General features: G+C 44.8%; 1 protein-coding gene across 1 annotated transcript in view; it reads left to right on the top strand.

Moving 5' to 3' along the window:
* Window positions 1–21,408, top strand: part of ITFG1 (integrin alpha FG-GAP repeat containing 1) — a 349,655-nt gene that overhangs the window by 166,857 nt on the left and 161,390 nt on the right. The window contains exon 10 of the mRNA XM_077451682.1: window positions 200–363. Within this exon, the coding sequence (XP_077307808.1) occupies window positions 200–363 (164 nt within the window). The remainder of the gene's footprint in view (window positions 1–199; window positions 364–21,408) is intronic.

The following is a 21,408-nucleotide window of genomic DNA, read 5'->3' as shown; positions in this document are numbered from 1 at the left end:
TCTATATATGTTTAATATTCGGTTATAAAAATTTAATTTTGTTAGACAGTTGCATTAAGGATTTTTTTTAGCACCTTAATAGTCCAGTTTTGGGTTTTCTTCCACCTAAAAATTAAAAAAAGGTTTGGCTGTCGATACGCTTTTTTTTTTTTTTTTTTTTTCAACATAACATCCTCTCGTATTGTCTTTTTGTTTTTAGTGGGTTCCAGTGTTGCAGAACTTCACCAATGGAAACACAATTTGGGCATTAGCACCACCAACCGCTCCTTTTACCCAGTCATTTCCCATCACCCTTCATATCGGAGATTATAACATGGACGGGTACCCAGATGCACTGGCAATTCTGAAGAACACATCTGGAAGGTTTGTGCAGTTATTTAAAATTTGATGATTTCATTATTGTCATGCCGGAGATTGTGGATGTTTGGGAGGAAAGTTTGTAGATCGTCGATGGTCGTATGTTATGCTCCATCGGAATTTTGCTGCCCGAATTTCCGCCAGCAAAATATTGAGAGCGTGTTCTCAGTTTTTATGACGGAAAAGGTTTCTATCTGAAATTTTGATCGTCTGTATGCAATTCCGATGCGCAAAAAACTCACGCATGCTCAGATTCAACTACGAGATGCTCAGATTCAACTACGAGACGGAAGCTATTGGCTACTGGGTATTGAACTTCCTTTTTCTAGTCCAGTCGTAAAGCATTGTATGTCACCGCGTTCTTGACGGTAGGAATTTGGTGTGACCGTGTGTACGCAAGACAGCTTGAGCGAAATCCCGTCAGGGAAACCATCAGAGCTTTTTCCGACCAAAATTACGATCGTGTGTATGTGGCATTAGAATCTTCTTTAAGTCTCTTTCACCACTCAGCTCTCTCAACCCCAGGCTACCCTAAGACATTGATCCTACCCCTGCTCAACGCGGCAAAATTATGTATCCCGAGACACTGGGGCTCCCCCCGGGCTCCAACTATCCCAGAATGGCTCAGGCAAATTAACAAAATAGCCGAAATGGAGGAGCTTATCCACATTTCCCGGGACTCTCCTGCTAAATTCTCGAAAACGTGGGCTTGTTGGACACACTTCCGTACAACCGATAGGTATCACTCACTGATGACCCCTCCCTGACTCTGACATTCACGCTGATCTCAAGAGATCGACACCACACTCTCAGTACCAACATCCCCTCCCCGCTTTCCTGTCCCCTCCCCCACCTAGAATGACATGGGCCTCCCGACCCCGAGTAAGGGTAGTGCTCGGGGGTCCGCATGTCATTGCTTCGACTGCGTTTCTCCCGGACATTCAACTCCACCCGCTCCTAGTCCGATCCACAGCAACGCATTTCCATGCCACACCTCCCTGATTCGCAGCGGAGACTGAGGAGATAAACATCTTTCCCCGATTTACTTACACAATCCCCCCCCTCGTCCACCCCTATTTTACCCAATCCCTCCTCGCCCCAGTTCCCTCGACTTCAGTGCCTGCTAAGGACCCACCTGCATATCGGCTATTGATGGTGCCCTCACATATGAGGGCACAGTCAGTAGCTTCTGACCCTGCCATTATGGACTTCCCATGCAAACACACCACAACACTTATAAGTCACCTGGAACTCCCCTCCCGACAGTAGCTCCAAGAGTCAGACCTGGTGCAAATTTATCTACTTTGGGATTCATATATAGACACGTTGAAGGTCAAGTTTTACTCCGTTCTCCAATTGTTGGAGAAACGCGATACCCTCTAAGTTCTGTTCCATTTCTATGTGCAATGTTTTCACAATCCCCTACCTTTGTTATACGGATGTCTTCGCTATTATGCACTGAATGTTCCATGACCCCTTTTTTTTTTTTTTTTTAATGTTTGTATGATGGAAACGTATATTTGTAATTCTGCACTACTACATTTTCAATAAAAATTTTGTTTGAAAAAAAAGAATCTTCTTTAAGCCTTTTGCTGCCAGGCCCTGTCCAGACCATTTTTGCAATATTTTTTTTGCAGTTTTTTTTTTTTTCCTATTACCTACAACCGTGAAAGTTTGTAAAAGACCCACCAATCTATATATTTTATAAAAGCAAAGCGCCTGTAAAATGTAAAGATGGTGCTGTTGATTTTGTACTTCAAATGTTTATTAAAATAATATTTTCTATAAAAATGCACAAAATTGATATCGTGTTGATACAACTCATAGCTTAATACTAAAGATTGATAGCATGTTCTTAATTTTTATGACGGAAAAGGTTTCTGTTGGAAATTTTGATCGTCTGTATGCAATTCCGATGTGCAAAAACTCACAAATGCTCAGATTCAACTACGAGACGGAAGCTATTGGCTACTGGGTATTGAACTTCCTTTTTCTAGTCCAGTCATACACATTGTACGTCACCGCGTTCTTGGCGGTCAGAATTTGGTGTGACCGTGTGTACGCAAGACAGCTTGAGCGAAATCCCGTCGGAATTCCATTGGGAAAACCATCAGAGCTTTTTCCAACCAAAATTCCAATCGTGTGTATGTGGCATTAGAATCTTCTTTAACCCTTTTGCTGCCAGGCCCTGTCTAGCCCATTTTTGCAATTTTTTACAGTTTCTATTTCTATTACCTACAATCGTGAAAGTTTGTAAAAGACCCACCAATCTATATATTTTATGAATTGATTTTGTACTTCAAATGTTTATTAAAATAATATTTTCTATAAAAATGCACAAAATTTATATTATCGTGTTTTTACAACTCATAGCTTAATACTACATTTAAAATGACAACTTGAAACTAAAGGTGTAATAAAAAAATAAAAAAAATAAAAATAAACATGTCATACTTACCTGCTCTGTGCAGTGGTTTTTCACAGAGCAGCACAGATTCTCCTCTTCTTGAGTCCCCAGCTGGTGCTTCTGGCTCCTCCCCCTTCCGTGGGCCCCCATAGCAATCCGCTTGCCATGGGGGCACTTGTGTGTTTGCTTCTGAGCCCCGCTTTTTGCGTCCATAAGACACACAGAGTGGGGCTTAGCCCCCCCGCTCTCCCTCCTTACTGGCTGTGATTCACAGCAGCAGGAGCCATGCTGTCTCTGAGCCAATGAGGAGGCAGAGAGCTAGGACAGCAGCTGCTCACGTGCACATCGCTGGGTCATAATTAGGCTCAGGTAAGTTTGTTTTGGTGGTGGTGGGGGGAGCGGTTGTGGTGGTGGGGGGAGTTGAATACTGAAGGTTTTTTTACCTATATGCATGAAAAATTATACAAATTTCTTATGAGCACAGTGTTGCATGACTGCGCAATTGTCATTCAAAGTGTGACAGTGCTGGAAATCGACCTGGGCAGGAAGGAGGTAAAAGTGCCGGCATTGAAGTGGTTAAATATCCATGTTGTTCCTAGTAGCATGGTGTGCCACATATGCAAAAGATGAAAATAGAGAAGGTTTTTCTGAAACAAAAAAAAGTAGCTTCAAAAAAGCTCACAAAAAAAAAAAATGAATAATAACATTTTTTAATTGTGCTATCTGGGCAAATGGCGAAAATGAAAGGTTGGCAAAACTGCAAATTATCGACCTGCACTAAAATCCTAGAGGCTGGCTTCACAGATTGTTGTAACGCATGATCAGCAGTGTGCTGGATTGCAATCCTATTCATTTTGAAGGCTAATCCCAACACACCTTGCCATCGCACCTTATATCAGTTTCAGCGATGGGAACAATCTGTACGACGTGTGGTGCTGAAGAAATAATGTTAATTTCTGGTTCTCTCTGCGCTTTGGTGCGCTGGCACCCTATTTAAATGAATAGGCTGCCCTAATGCAAATCACACTAATGCTCAAAATGCAGTTTTTTATTATGCATTGCTGCAAAGCGTGTACCGCATTAATTGTGAATTGTGCCCCAATGCTTAAATATGGTGATGGGCAATGTAGACGTTGTAGCATGCTGCAATAAAAAAAAAAAAAAAAGTCACATACAATTTTGCCTGGATTGCCATGCATAATGACAGGTACTCTTTAGGGAAATCCATTACATTATATTAATTACAATACAGGATATCCACTCAGCCCGACACTCAACAAACTGTGATATTCTGTGTGTTCTGACACCTTTCCATTAGAACCAGCGTTCAATTCTTCAGCAATTTAAGCTCCAGTAGCTTTTCTATTTGATCGTACTACAACAGTGAGTCTTCCCTCCCCACTTCCATCAGTGAGTCTTCCCTCCCCACTTCCATCAGTGAGCCTTCCCTCCCCACCTCCATCAGTGAGCCTTCCCTCCCCACCTCCATCAGTGAGCCTTCCCTCCCCACCTCCATCAGTGAGCCTTCCCTCCCCACCTCCATCAGTGAGCCTTCCCTCCCCACCTCCATCAGTGTGCCTTCCCTCCCCACCTCCATCAGTGTGCCTTCCCTCCCCACCTCCATCAGTGTGCCTTCCCTCCCCACCTCCATCAGTGTGCCTTCCCTCCCCACCTCCATCAGTGTGCCTTCCCTCCCCACTTCCATCAGTGTGCCTTCCCTCCCCACCTCCATCAGTGTGCCTTCCCTCCCCACCTCCATCAGTGTGCCTTCCCTCCCCACCTCCATCAGTGAGCCTTTCCTCCCCACCTCCACCAGTGAGCCTTCCCTCCCCACCTCCATCGGTGAGCCTTCCCTCCCCACCTCCATCGGTGAGCCTTCCCTCCCCACCTCCATCGGTGAGCCTTCCCTCCCCACCTCTATCGGTGAGCCTTCCCTCCCCACCTCTATCGGTGAGCCTTCCCTCTCCACCTCTATCGGTGAGCCTTCCCTCCCCACCTCTATCGGTGTGCCTTCCCTCCCCACCTCCATCGGTGTGCCGTCCCTCCCCACCTCCATCAGTGTGCCTTCCCTCCCCACCTCCATCAGTGTGCCTTCCCTCCCCACCTCCATCAGTGTGCCTTCCCTCCCCACCTCCATCAGTGTGCCTTCCCTCCCCACCTCCATCAGTGTGCCTTCCCTCCCCACCTCCATCAGTGTGCCTTCCCTCCCCACCTCCATCAGTGTGCCTTCCCGCCTTACCTCCATCAATGATCCTTCCCTCCCTCCTCCATCAATGAGCCTTGCCTCCCCCACCTCCATCAATGAGCCTTGCCTCCCCGCCTCCATCAATGAGCCTTGCCTCCCCGCCTCCATCAATGAGCCTTGCCTCCCCACCTCCATCAGTGCGCCTTCCCTCCCTCACCTCCACTAAGGAGCCTTCTCTCCCCACCTCCATCAATAAACCTTCCCTTCCACCTCCACCAGTGAGCCTTCCCTCCCCACCTCCATCAATGAGCCTTCCCTCCCCGCCTCCATCAATGACCCCCCACCTCTATCAACGAGAGTTCCCACCTCACCTCTATCAATGAGCCTTCCCTCCCCACCTCCATCAACGAGCCTTCCCTCCTCACCTTCATCAACGAGCCTTCCCTCCCCACCTCCATCAACGAGCCTTCCCTCCCCACCTCCATCAATGAGCCTTCCCCTCCCCACCTCCATCAATGAGCCTTTTCTCCCCACCTCCATCAATGAGCCTTGGCTGTCCATGACTCTGTCACCAGTTCGCCAGTTTTCCTTCCTTGGACCACTTTTGGTTGGTCTTGACCGCTTCAAACCGGAAACGTCCCACGAGAGCTGTAGGTTTGGCGTTGCTCTGACCCAGTCATCCAGCCATTACTATCTGTCCCTTGTCAGAGCCACTCAAATGCTTACGTTTTCCCATTTTTTTCTGCTCTCAACACATCAACTTTAGGGGCAACGTGTTCACTTGCTGCCTATTATATCCCACCCCACTTTAAGATGCCATTATAACAAGGTAATCAATGTTGTACACTTTCCCTGTCTGTGGTCAGAATGTTATGGCTGATCCATGTGTATATATTGATGGTTTCAGATATTATACTTTGGCTGTTGTATTATATTCTACGTTTATATGTCTCACAATGGCGCGGTCTGGGCTGACCACATTTTCCACCATCCAGTACTGCAGAGTATGTATGTGATTCGGCTCATTACCATTCCAATGATTATTCCGTCTCTGTCATTGTGTCACATCTGACAGCTCATGGAGTTTGCCGTTCTCCTGATGTTTGTCTCCATACATCTGATTTACATCCAGTCACTTGTGTGGTTGAATTGTTTACATCCCGCAAATCAATTTCTTCCCATTGATGTGACTAATCTAATGGAAAATAGAAATACATTCACTGGGAGATGGGGGGGGGGGGGGTGTAAGCCGAGCAATTCAAATGAGGCTGGAGAAATGGCTAATGATCGGGGCTTGGGACTATACAGTGAGGGGAAAAAGTATTTGACTTTTGTACGTTTGCCCACTGACAAAGAAATGATCAGTCCATAATTTTAATGGTCGGTTTATTTAAACAGCGAGAGACAGAATAACACCAAAAAATATCCAGAAAAACGCATTTCAAAAAAGTTCTAAATTGATTTGCATTTTAATGAGTGAAACAAGTATTTGATCCCCTATCAATCAGCAAGATTTCTGGCTCCCAGGTGTCTTCAATACAGGTAACAAGCTGAGATTAGGAGCACTCTCTGAAAGGGAGTGCTCCTAATCTCAGCTTGTTACCTGTATAAAAGACACCTGTCCACAGAAGCAATCAGTCAATCAGATTCCAATCTCTCCACCATGGCCAAGACCAAAGAGCTGACAAGATTGTAGACCTACACAAGGCTAGTGTTAGGCCCCTTTCACACTGGGGCGAGGGTGCGTGCATCGGCAGTAAAGCGCCACTATTTTTAGCGGCGCTTTACCATCAATTTCACTGCCCTTTTTCATCCGACAGCGGGTGCTTTTACCCTGCGCGCTAGCGGGCGAGAAAGGGTTAAAACCACCACAAAGCGCTGCTGCAGTATAGCCGCGTTGCTCCATTGATTTCAATGGGCAGGGACGGTTTAGGAGCGGTCTATACACCGCTCCTTCACTGCTCCAAAGATGCTGCTTGCAGGACTTTTTTTAGCGTCCGGCCAGGGCACCGCTCCAGCCCTCGAGGCTTTCACATTGGAGAGACAGCAGCGGCTCTTTCAGGGCGCTATTTTTAGCGTTGGAGCGCCTATAAAGCGCCCTAGTGTGAAAGGGGTCTTAATGAAACGGTGATGAAAAAGCCCAGAACTACACGGCAGAATCTTGTCAATGATCTCAAGGCAGCTGGAACCACAGTCACCAAGAAAACAATTGGTAACGCACTACACTGTGAAGGACTGAAAATCTGCAGCGCCCGCGAGGTCCCTCTGCTCAAGAAAGCTCATGTACAGGCCCGTCTGAAGTTTGCTAATGAACATCTGAATGATTCAGAGGAGAACTGGGTGAAAGTGTTGTGGTCAGATGAGACCAAAATTGATCTATTTGGTATCAACTCAACTCGCCATGTTTGGAGGAGGAGGAATGCTGTCTATGACCACAAAAACCTCATCCCCACCGTCATACATGGAGGTGGAAACATTATGCTTTGGGGTTTTTTTTCTGCTATGGGAACAGGACTACTTCACTGAATCAAAGGGACAATGAACGAGGCCATGTACCGTCAAATCTTGGGTGAGAACCTCCTTCCCTCACCCAGGGCATTGAAAATGAGTCGTGGATGGGTATTCCAGCATGACAATGACCCAAAACACACGCCCAGGGCAACAAAGGAGTGGCGCAAGAAGAAGCACATTAAGGTCACAGAGTGGCCTAGCCAGTCTCGAGACTTTAATCCTATAAAATATGTGAAGGGAGCTGAAGGTTCAAGTTAACAAACGTCATCCTCAAAACCTAAATTACTTAGTGAGGATCTGCAGAGTGGTGGGACAAAATCCCTCCTGAGATGTAGTTGGCCACCAGGTTTGCACACAAGAAACGTCTGACCTCTGTGGTTACCACCAAGGGTTTTGCCACCAAGTACTAAGTCATGTTTTGTTAAGGGGTCAAATACTTATTTCACTCAATAAAATGCAAATCAATTGATAACTTTTTTTGAAATGCGTTTTTCTGGATATTTTTGTTGTTATTCTGTCTCTCACTGGTATAATAAACCGACCAATAAAATTATAGACCGATTTGTCAGTGGGCAAACGTACAAAATCGTCAGGGGAGCAAATACTTTTTTCCCCTCACTGTATGTCTACAGAAGTGGGTATGGAGGTGCATGAATGGGGTTCAGTTCTGCTAGTTTGCGAAAGGGAGTTCATTTTAAAGCAAGACTTTATCTGAGCATCACAAACGGAAAACACTATTTCATGAATTTTTTAATATTTAACCACTTTCCACCCAAGGCCGTCATATAACATCCTGGATTTTAAGTGGTGATATCTGGATGATGGGTTCAGCTACAGGCATCATGAGTGCCGACAGAATACATTTTTTGGGGGATATTCTGCAGCGAATGCATGTTCTTGTTTAAAGCGGAGGTCCACCCTAAAGTGGACCTTCCGCTCATCGGAACCCTCCCCCCCTCCGGCGCCACAATTGGCACCTTTCAGGGGGGAGGGGGGTGCAGGTACCTGTACAGTACAGGTATCTGCACCCACTTCCGGGATAGCTCTCTGCGGAAAGGGGCGTAGATTACGCCCCTTTCCGAAAGTCCCCCGCTGCCTGCTGGGAAACGCACAGATCCCAGAGGCAGCGGGGACCGTCCTTATTGCGCAGCGCGACTCGCGCATGCGCAGTAGGGAACCGGGAAATGAAGCCGAAAGGCTCCACTTCCTGATTCCCATACCCAAGATGGCGGCAGCAGCACCCGAGAGACGATCGAGAGATCGGCTTCGGGTGCCGACATCGCGGGCGAGCTGGACAGGTAAGTGTCACTATTTTAAAAGTCAGCAGCTGCAGTATTTGTAGCTGCTGGCTTTTAAAAAAAAAAAAAAAAACGCGGAGTCCCGGCGGACTCCCGCTTTAAGTAGATGGTCAAGGGTGTGAAAACCAAGGCTCAATCGCCTGCTTTTACCGCTTCATGGCCCTTCTGAGTGAGTTCTTGGAGGCCAATAAATCCTGTATTGTTGATATGAGTTCATAAAATCTGACATCCAACACGTTTCGACTGTCCAAAACACACACCCTTCATCAGGACTACAGAACAAATACAGAAGAATCAATCAAAACACATCAGTTTGTGTAAAAACATTCTGAAGATATTATTCATTTAAAATTTGTATAAAACCCTTTTGGTCGATTTCATGAATTGCTTGATTAGAAAATAAAGTCATATAAATAAGGTAATAGAAAACTAAAATCAGACCCACTAAATACGATAGATATTATATAAGACAAATTTTATTTAACACTTAAATAACCTACAGCTAAATTTTACCAAAATACATGAAAACAGAATAAAATAAATGAAGGATAAGAAAATTCGAACCTTAATTGAATGGATATTATGGTAATTAGCTTATTCATAAAGCCGTCTAAAGTTGGCAGGGGAGCACCGTAATCCTAAAATAACGAGTTATAATCTATCCTATGAAATGATTATATGATGGAAATGTATAATTAATAATTCATATAGAGACGGATTCTACATTCTACAGTGAATTAGGCAGCTGGATGTACAGTATGTCTAGTTAATAACCTGCATGGCATGATACTTCTTCTATACACTTCTGGATGGCTGAAAACAATCAAATCCAAACACTGCAACTGTGTGTAAGGCAAACCGATACATGAGGAGTGTTGAAAATGTGGAAAATATATTGTGAAATGAATGCAAGGGACCAGGACCAAGACAGGGTGGCTACGTTCCTACATACAGTGGGGCCAAGACAAGGTGGAGACCTTCCTACATACAGTGGGGCCACGACAAGGTGAATATGTTTCTACATACAGTTGGTCCAAGACAAAGTGGATATGTTCCTACATACAGCAGGACCAAGACAGGGTGGCTATGTTCCTATATGCAGTGGGGCCAAGACAAGGTGGATATGTTTCTACATACAGTTGGTCCAAGACAAAGTGGATATGTTCCTACATACAGCAGGACCAAGACAGGGTGGCTACGTTCCTACATACAGTGGGGCCAAGACAAGGTGGCTATGTTCCTATATGCAGTGGGACCAAGACAGGGTGGCTACATTCCTACATATAGTAGGGCCAAGACAAGGTGGATATGTTTCTACATACAGTGGGTCCAAGACAGGATGGCTACATTCCTACATACAGTTGGACCAAGACAGGGTGGCTATGTTCCTTCATACAGTGGGATCAAGACGGTGGCTACATTCCTACATACAGTATGACCAAGACAAGGTGGCTACATTCCTACATACAGTGGGGCCAAGACCAGGTGGATATGTTCCTATATGCAGTGGGACCAAGACAGGGTGGCTACATTCCTACATACAGTTGGACCAAGACAGGGTGGCTACGTTCCTACATACAGTGAGATCAAGACAGGGTGGCTACAGTCCTACATACAGTGTGACCAAGACAGGGTGGCTATGTTCCTTCATACAGTGGGATCAAGACAGGGTGGCTACATTCCTACATACAGTTGGACCAAGACAGGGTGGCTATGTTCCTTCATACAGTAGGATCAAGACGGTGGCTACGGCCAAGACAAGGTGGGTATGTTCCTATATGCAGTGGGACCAAGACAAGGTGGCTACATTCCTACATACAGTTGGACCAAGACAGGCTGGCTATGTTCCTTCATACAGTGGGATCAAGACAGGGTGGCTACATTCCTACATACAGTTTAACCAAGACATGATGGATATCTTCCTACATACAGTTGGACCAAGACAGGGTGAATATGTTTCTATATACACTGGGACCCAGACAGGGTGGCTACATTCCTACATACAGTAAGGCCAACTCAAGGTGGCTATGTTGCTACATACAGTGGGACCAAGACAGGGTGAATATATTCCTACATACAGTAGGGCCAAGACGAGATGAATATGTTCCTATATACAGTGGGACCAAGACAGGATGGCTACATTCCTACAAACAGTATGGCCAAGACAAGGTGGATATGTTCCTACATAAAGTATGGCCAAGACAGGGTGGCTACCTTCCTACATATAGTGGAGCCATAAAGAAAAAAAGCATGCTTAAAAGGCTCCTGTTATCCTTTTTTTGTATTCTGGAATCATTTTGGAGTTGCCTAGTTAGTTCCAGGTCTGGAGGCAATTCCATGATACTAGATAGTCCTGGACCTCCGCCGTGTCTGTTCAGTGTCCTAATAAGCGATAATATCTCAGTACAACAAGATTAGCGTGGCCTGTCCTCCATGTGCCCGTTTGGCTCCAATTAACACACTTCTCATTTAGTATTTTCATCCGTGTTTTCATACTTGAGGGATTTATTCGGGAACGTAAGCCTAGAACCGCCTGCCTGTCTTCAAGAATTCCTTTGCAAGCTGTAATTATTTCTCCTCTTCTCAGGGCTGGCACCACGGAATGGGTTCTGCCAGCCAATTGTGCCTCCCCTGTAATTATTTCATCAAAATGTCACAGACAATTTGCAGCGCAATATAATAAAACCATTATTGTTTGTTATGCTTCTTGCTTCCCACCTCTTTTTTGGGGGGTTGACAAGCACTCGTTGGCACCAGAAGGGGCTGTTGATGAATAAGAAGCGACATCTCCCAAATTTTCATTTAGAAAGCCAGGAGTATGGCATTGCTTTTTCCTGAAACACAAGTTTTGTCATCACAAATCCACAACGAAGCGTTTATTTCTCATATAAAGTGTATCTGAACCCAAAAAAAAACAATATACACCCACCGGCCACTTTATTAGCTATACCTTGCTGGCCTTCAGAACTGCCTTCACTCTTCGTGACATAGATTCAACAAGGTGTTGGATACTTTCCTCTGAGATTTTGCTCCATAGTGACATGATATCATCACGCAGTTGCTTCAGATTTATCGGCTGCGCATCCATGAAGCCAATCTCCCATTCCACCATATCCCAAAGGTGCTCTATTGGATGGAGATCTGGTGAGTGTGGAGGCCATTGGAGGACAGTGACCTCCTTGTCCAGTGGTGAGATGATTGGAGTTTTGTGACATGGGGCATTATCCTGCTGGAAGGAGCCATCAGAAGATGGGGACAGTGTTGTCATAAAGGGATGGACAGGGTCAGCAACAATACTCAGGTAGGCCGTGGTGTTTAAACAATGCTCAGTTGGTACTAAGGGGCCCAAAGTGTGCCCAACCCCCACACCATTACACCCCCACCACCAGCCTGAACCGGTGATACAAGTCAGGATGGATCCATGCTTTCATGTTGTTTATGCCAAATTCAGACCCCACCATCTGAATGTTGCAGCTGAAATCAAGACTCCTCAAACCAGGCAACGCGTTTCCAATCTTCTATTGTCCAATTTATGTTGATCCTGTGCGAATTGTTACCTCACTTTCCTGTTCTTAGCTGACAGGAGTGGCACCCGGTGTGGCCTTCTGCTGCTGTAGCCTGTATCTGATTCAAGGTTTGGTGTGTTGTGCGTTCAGAGATGGTATTCTGCATACCTTGTGCTGATGAGGGGATTGTAGTAATATGGCTGAACCAGAGTGACTCCATCTTTGTAAGTTCATATAGGATTATCTTGGGTTAACTTTACTAGCTGGTTTAGATTCTGTATCTGCAGACTGTAGCAGTTTTTCTGTAAACATGCACATAAGGAAATATAGCTTGCTTAGGCAGCCTCGTTCTATGCTGTCTAAATAAAGAGATTGTGTCACAATATGTCTGGGCCACATATCCCATGACTGTGATTCAGAAGCAGATGACATGAGTAATGATATGTAATGATGGTGTGTAATGTACGCCTATGTATTAACCACACCCATGTTCTATGCAATGATTGGCTGATAAGGGTGCATATAAAGTGCAGCCCCTCCCAGAATAAATTAGACAACTGCTAAGCTGTAAAATGTGCTGGTCTATTTTTTAGTGTTGTCTCCTAATGCTGCAACATTAGTTAAAGGGTTTCGTGAGTATTGTAATTGCTTTAGTTACACCTAGCTGGTCTTTGTCAGGTATATAGAAATACCATTTTAATCACAACACCTTGGATGTAACGAGTGGTTATTTGAGTTACTGTTACCTTTCTATCATCTGGAACCAGTCTGCCCATTCTCCTCTGACATCAACAAGGCATTTTCCTCCACACAACTGCCACTCACTGGATATTTTCTCTTTTCTGGACCATTCTCTGTAAACCCGAGAGATGCTTGTGTGTGAAAATCCCAGTAAATCAGACGTTTTTGAAATACTCAGACCAGCCCGTCTGGTACCAACAACCATGCTACGTTCAAAGTCACATAAATCCCCTTTCTTCCCCCATTCTGATGCTCAGTTTGAACTTCAGCAAGTCGCCGTCACCACGTCTAGATGCCTAAATGCATTAAGTTGCTACCATGTGATTGGCTGATTAGCAATTTGTGTTACCAAGCAATTGAACAGGTGTACCTAATAAAGGGGCCAGTGGGTGTATATTGCTTCTTACCAGTTCTTCGATGTGGTGTCTGTATTGTTTCTCTTTTTTTCAGGCTGTTCCCCTAATTTTCACTGGAGATCCTGCCAATAAAATACTTCCTGTCTTAGGGTGAAACCACTCACTGGATGCTCTGTATCCTAAGACAGTAACATTATCATACTAGGACAGGAACAGTGTTACTACTACAGGCCAGTTCACCTATGTGGACTACGGAACACCTCCTCACATTTTATGGGGATAAAGAAAGGGGAGAGGTGACCTGAGCAGAGCTGTACTCCTAACACCTTCTGGTCTTCAGGTGACAACACTCATTCACTGCACTGTATCGATTAACCACCTCCCATCCATGCTATAACCGAAAGGCGGCTGCAGCGTGGACTTAATTTGCCTGAGGGCGTCCATGGATGTCCTCCCGTGCTCGAGAAGCCTGTGCGCCCCCTGCTGGGTGCGTGCGGCGCGCTGTGTGATCAGCGTGTCTATGAGATTCGGTTGATCACAGATCGGATTAAGGGGTCGATCCCGACCCCTTACCGCTTGATCAGCTGTCAGCCAAGATGAAAGGGTGAAACGCCTCAGTGTGAAAGGGGCCTTAGTGCTCTGAATTTAGACAAGTAAACGCTATAGAGCGAGGACTCTACAAATCCCAGGTGCCACTGCAACCGGAAATCGCATCCTGGCACCCAGGCTCCCATCGGCCCATCCACCGCTGGCACCATGCGTGAGAACCTTTACTGCCCAGGCAGCCGATTCAGCACCAACATCTAGAAAAAAACCCCAAAAAAACAACCTCAGCGGAGCCAAAGTTCCTCCTTTCTTCCTCGCATACCTGCGCCCTCCGAGTACTCCTCACCCCCTCCCCAAGTAGATCCTCTGCCTCTATGTGGAAAGGTCCTCTCCTCTGCACCAGCCAATTCATCTTCAATGCAGTCCACCTCCCCGCTAGCCCCCTCACATGGCATTGGAGACAAACAAGGAGGCGAGCAGAGTCCAGCTCTCACAGCATGCCACACCACCTAACCACAACACGCACATACAGAAAACCCCAGCCTCAAGCGTCAAATCCCCACACCCTGAGAGCCTCAAAGGGACATCCATCTCCCAAAAACCACCCTGTAAGAAAGCCGTCCCACCCAGCAGCTCCACAACTGAATGAGATCTCCAGATCCCTGCCCATTCCCCACACAAAAATTAAAGCCACAAATCACCCACAATTGTCCACCCCATTGGGACCAGCAAGGCAAGCATCAGCAATCTATATGTTCCATTCCACCCTTCCACTCCAAACAGAACAGCGACTAAGAAAAAAAAATAGACACATCCGATGCGTCACTGTCAGAAACCATGAAATCAGACCGAGACAGAAGTACAGTTAAAATCACACTTGTTTAATAATACAAGTAAATATAACAAATGTAGTCAAAACATAGCCAGAGTTCAGGAACCGGAACGGATAGTCAGACAAGCCAAACGTCAGGGAGCCATAGATGAGCGTAGTAAAACAGCAAGCAGGATCTGGAGCCAGAAGGGATGTCAGCCAAGCAAGTCTTTTAACAGGAATGCAGGAGAGCGTCTCTGTGATGTTGACCAAGTGGAAGGCAGAGATCCTCTGGGCTGGACGGCTTAAGTAGGCAGGATTGACGAGCAGAATATCAACAGGTGAGTAACTGTGGAGAGATAGCGGGCAGCTCAGAGAAGGAAGGGCTGAGCCCAGTCCTCAGTCACATCAGAACACACTCACCATCCGTCAAATGCCCACGATGCCTGGCCCCAGTCCTCTTCATGGGCAAATCCAAGATCTGCCAACTCTGTTGCCAAAAACAAAGCCCTGCCATTTAACAAAAAAAAACCTCTCCTAATGTTTTTAGCTGGCTTCTAGATTCAAAGCAAATTTGTTAAGCCCTGGTATAGAGAGATATGCTTTGATCATATTTCATATCACTTTAATTAATTTATTTCAGTTACTTATATAGCTCCGTCAATTTACGCAGCGCTTTACATATACATTAATGAACCTTTTGAAGAGTGAACACAACCCCAGACCCTGTACCTGGAGAAGAATCCCGTGGTGCCAGCTCCATTCTGCAATTTTACAAAGAAAACCCAACACGCTTTTTTTTTTTTTTTGGTGGAGAATGCGGGCAACCGCTTTTTATATTTTTTACTTCCCCTGTGCTTGTTTTCATGTTACAAGAAATTGGGCAATGGTTTGTCAATAACACAAATCCCCATGTCCCCGGCATTGAAATGCCTGAGCCTGTGTTTTTTCCGAGACCTTGCCGGGTGGATGAATGCATTGGCGTTAGTCATCGCACAATCATTGGCTGGCGTCCTGGTGGTCAACGATTAACAGCCCGGCTTTAGTTGCGGTTTGAAAGTAAGATCTCCGCTCCAGCTGTGTATTTCATCTCCAGCCCCTACTGTTTCCTTCACTTTTCAAATCGAGACGAGTTGTCGCTGTAGCACACGCAGGAAATGGCGCACTGCCGGGGGGAGGGGGGGGGCATTTAGGAAATGTTTCAACAGCATTTGGGACACTCCAGTTATTTTTATTCCTAAAGCTTTCACTCCAGAGGGAGTTAGGGTTGTCTGCCGCACGCTGGCTTTCTGGCGATTTTGCTACTTGATATTTATTTCTGGCTGGAGGAACGTGTGTACGCTCTCCAATTTTTTTTTCCTGCCTTATTACAGGGAAATTGTTTTGCCATTGAAATAGTTTTACAAATCAAATGTCAACCAGTTGGGTTTATGTTATTTTTAGGGAGACTCTGTCACTAACCTTATGTCAGAAACCATGAAATCAGACCGAGACAGGAGTACAGTTAAATCACACTTGTTTAATAATAAAAGTAAAAAGAACAAACGTAGTCAAAACATAGCCAAAGTTCAGTAACCGGAACATATAGTCAGCCAAACCAGAAGTCAGGGATCAATGTAGTGGAACAGCAAGCAGGATCTGGAGCCAGAAGGGGTGTCAGCAAAGCAAGTCTTTAAACAGGAACGCAGGAGATAGTTTCTTGTGATGCGACCAAGGCAGAGATCCTCTGGACTAGACAGCTTAAGTAGGCAGGACTGACGAGCAGGATATCATCAACAGCTGAGTAACTGTGGAGAGATGGGAGCTGGCAACTAGCAAATAGCTGAGCGGCCAGCTCTGAGAAGGAAGGGCTGAGCCCAGCCCTGACACCTTAACCTTTTTCTGCCCTCGCCAGAGTCCCTTTAAAAAGTTCTGAACACCGGGGGGGCAGAAAGATCAGCTGATCATGTGACGACTGCGATTGGCAAAAGAAAGCTTTGGGTGCCGTTAGAGGTTCCCATCCTGACTCACACTAACAGTGGAGTTAAAGCGGACTCTGCATACATTTTTGTTTACCACTTGCAGCCAGTAGTTGGCGATCTCTGTGCAAGAGCCTCTGCTTTCTGAGGCTCAATTTTCACCTGATAAATGGAAAAAATGAACACCAGAGAGATCAGATCACACATGCAGCTAAATGATTCAGCCAGAAAAGACACACCTCCTCCCCTCTTTGATTAAAGTGGAGTTAAAGCGGACTCTGCATACGTTTTCTATTTACCAATTGCAGCCAGCAGTTGGCGACCTCCGTGCAAATGTCACTGCTTTCTGTGGCTGCATTTGCAGCTGATAAACTGAAAAAATGTATATTGATTGGTTTGCGCAAAAGTTATCGCATCTACAAAATAGGGGATAGATTTATTGCATTTTTATTATACTTTTTTTTTAATTATTATTAGTAATGGTGGCGATCTGCAATTTTTATCATGACTGCGACATTGTGGCGCACAGATTGGACACTTTTGACACTATTTTGGGACCATTGTCATTTCTACAGCAATCAGTGCTATAAAAATGCACTGATTACTGTTTTGTAAATGTCACTGGCAAGAAAGGGGTTAAACACTAGGGGGCGATCACGGGGCTCAGTGTGTTCCCTGGGCATGTTCTCACTGTGGGGGGGGGGGGGGGTCGCTAGAACATGAAAGAGATCACTGCTTCCGATCACTGGGAGCAGTAGATCCCTGTCATGTTGCAAGGCAGAACAGGTAAATGTCTTGTTTACATGGGCATCTCCCCATTCTGCCTCTCCGTGTCACGATTGTGGGCCACCAGGGGACATCGAGTCCGCGGGCAGGCTCCGGCGGCGGGTGTGCACGCACGTGCCCGCTAGCCACCGATGATGCAGCGATGCACGGGTACGTTGTTTTGTGAACCCGCGCCATTAACTCCACCGTAATCAAGAAGGGGTGGGGGAGCGGTGTCTTTTCTGGCAGTATTATTTAGCTACATGTGTAGTCTGATCTCTTTGGTGTTCATTTTTTCAGTTTATCAGCTGCAAATAAAGCAACGGCTCTCTGCACAGAGCTCGCCACCTGCTGGCTTCGAGTGGTAAATAGAAAATGTATGCAGAGTCCACTTGAACTCCACTGTAAATCGAGGAAGGGAGGAGGTGCGTCTTTTCTGGACTAATCATTTAGCTACATGTGTAGTCTGATCTATTTGGTGTTCATTTTTTCAGTTTATCAGCTGCAAATGAAGCAACGGCTCATGCACAGAGCTCACCACCTGCTGGCTGCAAGTGGTAAATCGAAAATGTATGCAGAGTCCGCTTTAACTCCACTGTAAATCGAGGAAGGGAGGAGGTGCGTCTTTTCTGGACCAATCATTTAGCTGCATGTGTGATATGATCTCTCCGGTGTTCGTTTTTTTCTCAATTCATCAGCTGCGAATTCAGCCGAAAGCAGCGGCTCTTGCAGGGAGATCGCCAACTGCTGGCTGCAAGTTGTAAATCAAAAATGTATGCAAAACTCCACTCCAAATATTTTGTAAACATTTTTAGTCTTTTTACCATAAAAAAAAATAAAAATAAATACAAGTTCAAAGCATAAGACCACTGCCAGCTGCCATATTTCTGTCCTGACGCATCCTCTATAAATTCATATATAAAAGAATGTTGTTTTTTTTTTTTGTTTTCTTTTTTCTTTTTTAAATAATTGATGAGTTTGGGGATACTTTTATGTGTAATTAACTAATCAGCATTGCTCACAAGTTCATTAATGTGTGTTCAACATCAAACATTTAAACAGGAGCGCTTTATCTGCCCCCCCCCCCCCCACCCGCACATGAGCTGCATGCTTCTCATTGTTCCATAAATAATACCGGAGCGATAGAAATTCTTTTCACGGATTCGTGTCCTTCTACAATACGCCGGAATAATGAAGGAAATTCTTCTCATGTTATAAGCAAAACCTCTGCTTTTCCTGGAATTGCACATTAGATTTGCGTTTAACGATGAAGCTCTTTGCTCTGAGCCCGAGGTTTGTTATGCGTTCAGCTGGCGGTCCCGTATCCTTTATACACAGCTAGCAGAAGCCTTTGACGCCGCTGGTTAACCAACGAGTTGGAGATCGGGGATATTCACATGCAAGCCAGGTCGCCTGTACACTGCTAAAGAATATCAAATCATGCAAAAAGTGCAAACTGTCCTTAAACTTTCCAATATTAACCCCTTCGCGTCCAAGAGTAAAACAAATCGAAATGCCTAAACCCAGTTTTGCAATTTCGACTTGTGTAGCCAGGTGGATTATACCACTTTTTTTTTTTTTCAGGACAAATTGGGCTTTCATTTGGTGGTAAACAGTTATGGATATCTCCTGATTTTCTTTTCTTTTTTTTTTAATTATTATTAGCAAAGGAAAACTGACCCAAAATAGTAAAAAAATATATATATTTTTTTAAATGTAACTGTATATTTCTTGCTACTACCATATCCTACCACCAAAAAACAGCCCAAAATAAATTATCCTGCTCCTGACGATCAGAGCGATACCACATATGTGTATGGTAGTTGTTGTTTGTACCCGTAGTACAGCCCAGAATCAATAGTGTGCATTTTGCTTTTTTTAGTTTTTTTTAAACACACTGATACTAATTTAAAAAAAAAATAAAAATATATATATATATATATATATATATATATATATATATATATATATATATATAATTTTTTTTTATCTTTTTACTATTTTGGGTCAGTTTTCCTTTGATAATAAATATATATATATAGATATATGAGAGAGAGAGAGAGAGATATCTATCTATATATACACAGCCCAAAATCAATAGTGTGCATTTTGCTTTTTTTTTTTTTAATCCTACCTAAAACACACTAATAGCTGAAAGCTGAAAATTGGCCTGGGCAGGAAGGGGGTGGAAATGCCCGGTATCAAAGTGGTTAATAATAAAAGTAAAAAGAGCAAACGTAGTGAAAACATAGCCAACGTTCAGTAACTGGAATGGATAGTCAGCCAAGTCAGAAGTCAGGGATCAATGTAGTGGAACAGCAAGCAGGATCTGGAGCCAGAAGGGATGTCAGCAAAGCCAGTCTTTAAATAGGAACGCAGGAGATAGTTTCTTGTGATGTGACCAAGGCAAAGGCAGAGATCCTCTGGACTGGACAGCTTAAGTAGGCAGGACTGACGAGCAGGATATAATCAACAGCTGAGTAACTGTGTAGAGAGATAGGAGCTGGCAATTAGCCGACAGCTGAGCGGCCAGCTCAGAGATAGAAGGGCTGAGCCCAGCCCTGACACCCTGACTTTGACCCAAACACTAACCCTGGCACTAACTTTGATCAAACCTTGATCTAGGTTTTTTTTTTTACATTTTTAATTTATGTAATTTTTTTTTTTCCACACGCTTTTTCTTTCACACACTTTTTCTTTTTCTTTTTTTTTGTATCTCTGCAAGGACAGAGAATGGTACACTGTACCCCTCTTGTCCATTCACAGAGACAAAAAACACAGGGGTGGGCTTCACAGTGACTGATCACTGTGACAGCCAATCAGAGGCGATCAGGTGACCCGTATTCAGCCGTTCTGGGTCCCGATCCTTAGAACAGGACCCGGGGCTCTCTGGAAGACCCCAGTCTCTGTGCTGGGAGTGCGCTGTTTGGCAGCACAAAATGAGATACGCAAATATACGGCCCCACGGGAAAAAGCCCAGTCCAAAGGGGCGGAATATTTGTGTATGATCGGCGTGAAGGGGTTAACAAGTGAACAATGCATATAAACATAAACCACTTGATCCCCCGGAAGGTTTTGACTGTCAGTTTTCTTTCTTTTTTTTTTTAATGCCTTTTTTTTTTTTTCTTGCATATTCTTCTCTCTATAGCTTCTTCCTTCTAACGGCAACATTGTACTTTCACTAGGAAAATGTAAATGGCAGAATGTACTGATCTGTAAGACAATTAGAAAGAAATATGGTCACCCGCGTTCTCCAGTCTATAGTCTATGGAGAAGCAGCACTGAGCTATCTGAGCCTGAGATGGTTTTATAGTAATGACATTCCCGAGAAATACCTGATCCCTTCTCCGAGATAAACGGCTCTCTTCACAAGCGCCCACTGTCCTCACTGTACAATCATAATTACCCACAGCTGTGTAATGAGCCTTAATTGAAGAGCCTCTCCGGTTCGGGATTAGAGGCCGGATGCGATTTGTAATGGCTCTGTGCAGATGGGGCCCATTACTTAACACTTGAAAAAAAACTGGGAAAAACATTTTAAGATTTAAAGTGTATTTGTAGTCAAAACTTTTTTTTTCTTTTGTCATGGATGGCGGAGCTTAGAATCCGCTTCATATTTTTTTTTTGCCCAAGGACAAAAAGGTTGGCGCTGGATTCCCTAGGTGGTCTTGATTTATATGTTTTCTTTAAGACCCCTTTCACACTGAGGCGTTTTTCAGGCGCTTTTAGGCTAAAAATAGTGCCTGAAAAACGCCTCCCCTGCAGCCTCAGTGTGAGAGTCCGAGGGCTTTCACACCGGAGTGGTGCACTTGCAGGAAGCTAGAAAAAGTCATGCAAGCAGTAGAGATTGGTGTCAGTAGAGCAGTGGAAAGTGTCAGTAGGTTAGAGATCAGTGTCAGTAGAGCAGTGGACGGTGTCAGTAGGTTAGAGATCAGTGTCAGTAGAGCAGTGGACGGTGTCAGTAGGT

The sequence above is a fragment of the Lithobates pipiens genome, unplaced genomic scaffold (assembly GCF_037356315.1).
Source record: "Lithobates pipiens isolate NorthernLeopardFrog02 unplaced genomic scaffold, aLitPip1_a1.2 Scaffold_10, whole genome shotgun sequence".
In the NCBI taxonomy this organism is placed as follows: Eukaryota; Metazoa; Chordata; class Amphibia; order Anura; family Ranidae; genus Lithobates; species Lithobates pipiens.
Note: the sequence above shows the minus strand (reverse complement) of the source record. Positions and strands in the feature narration are given on the sequence as shown.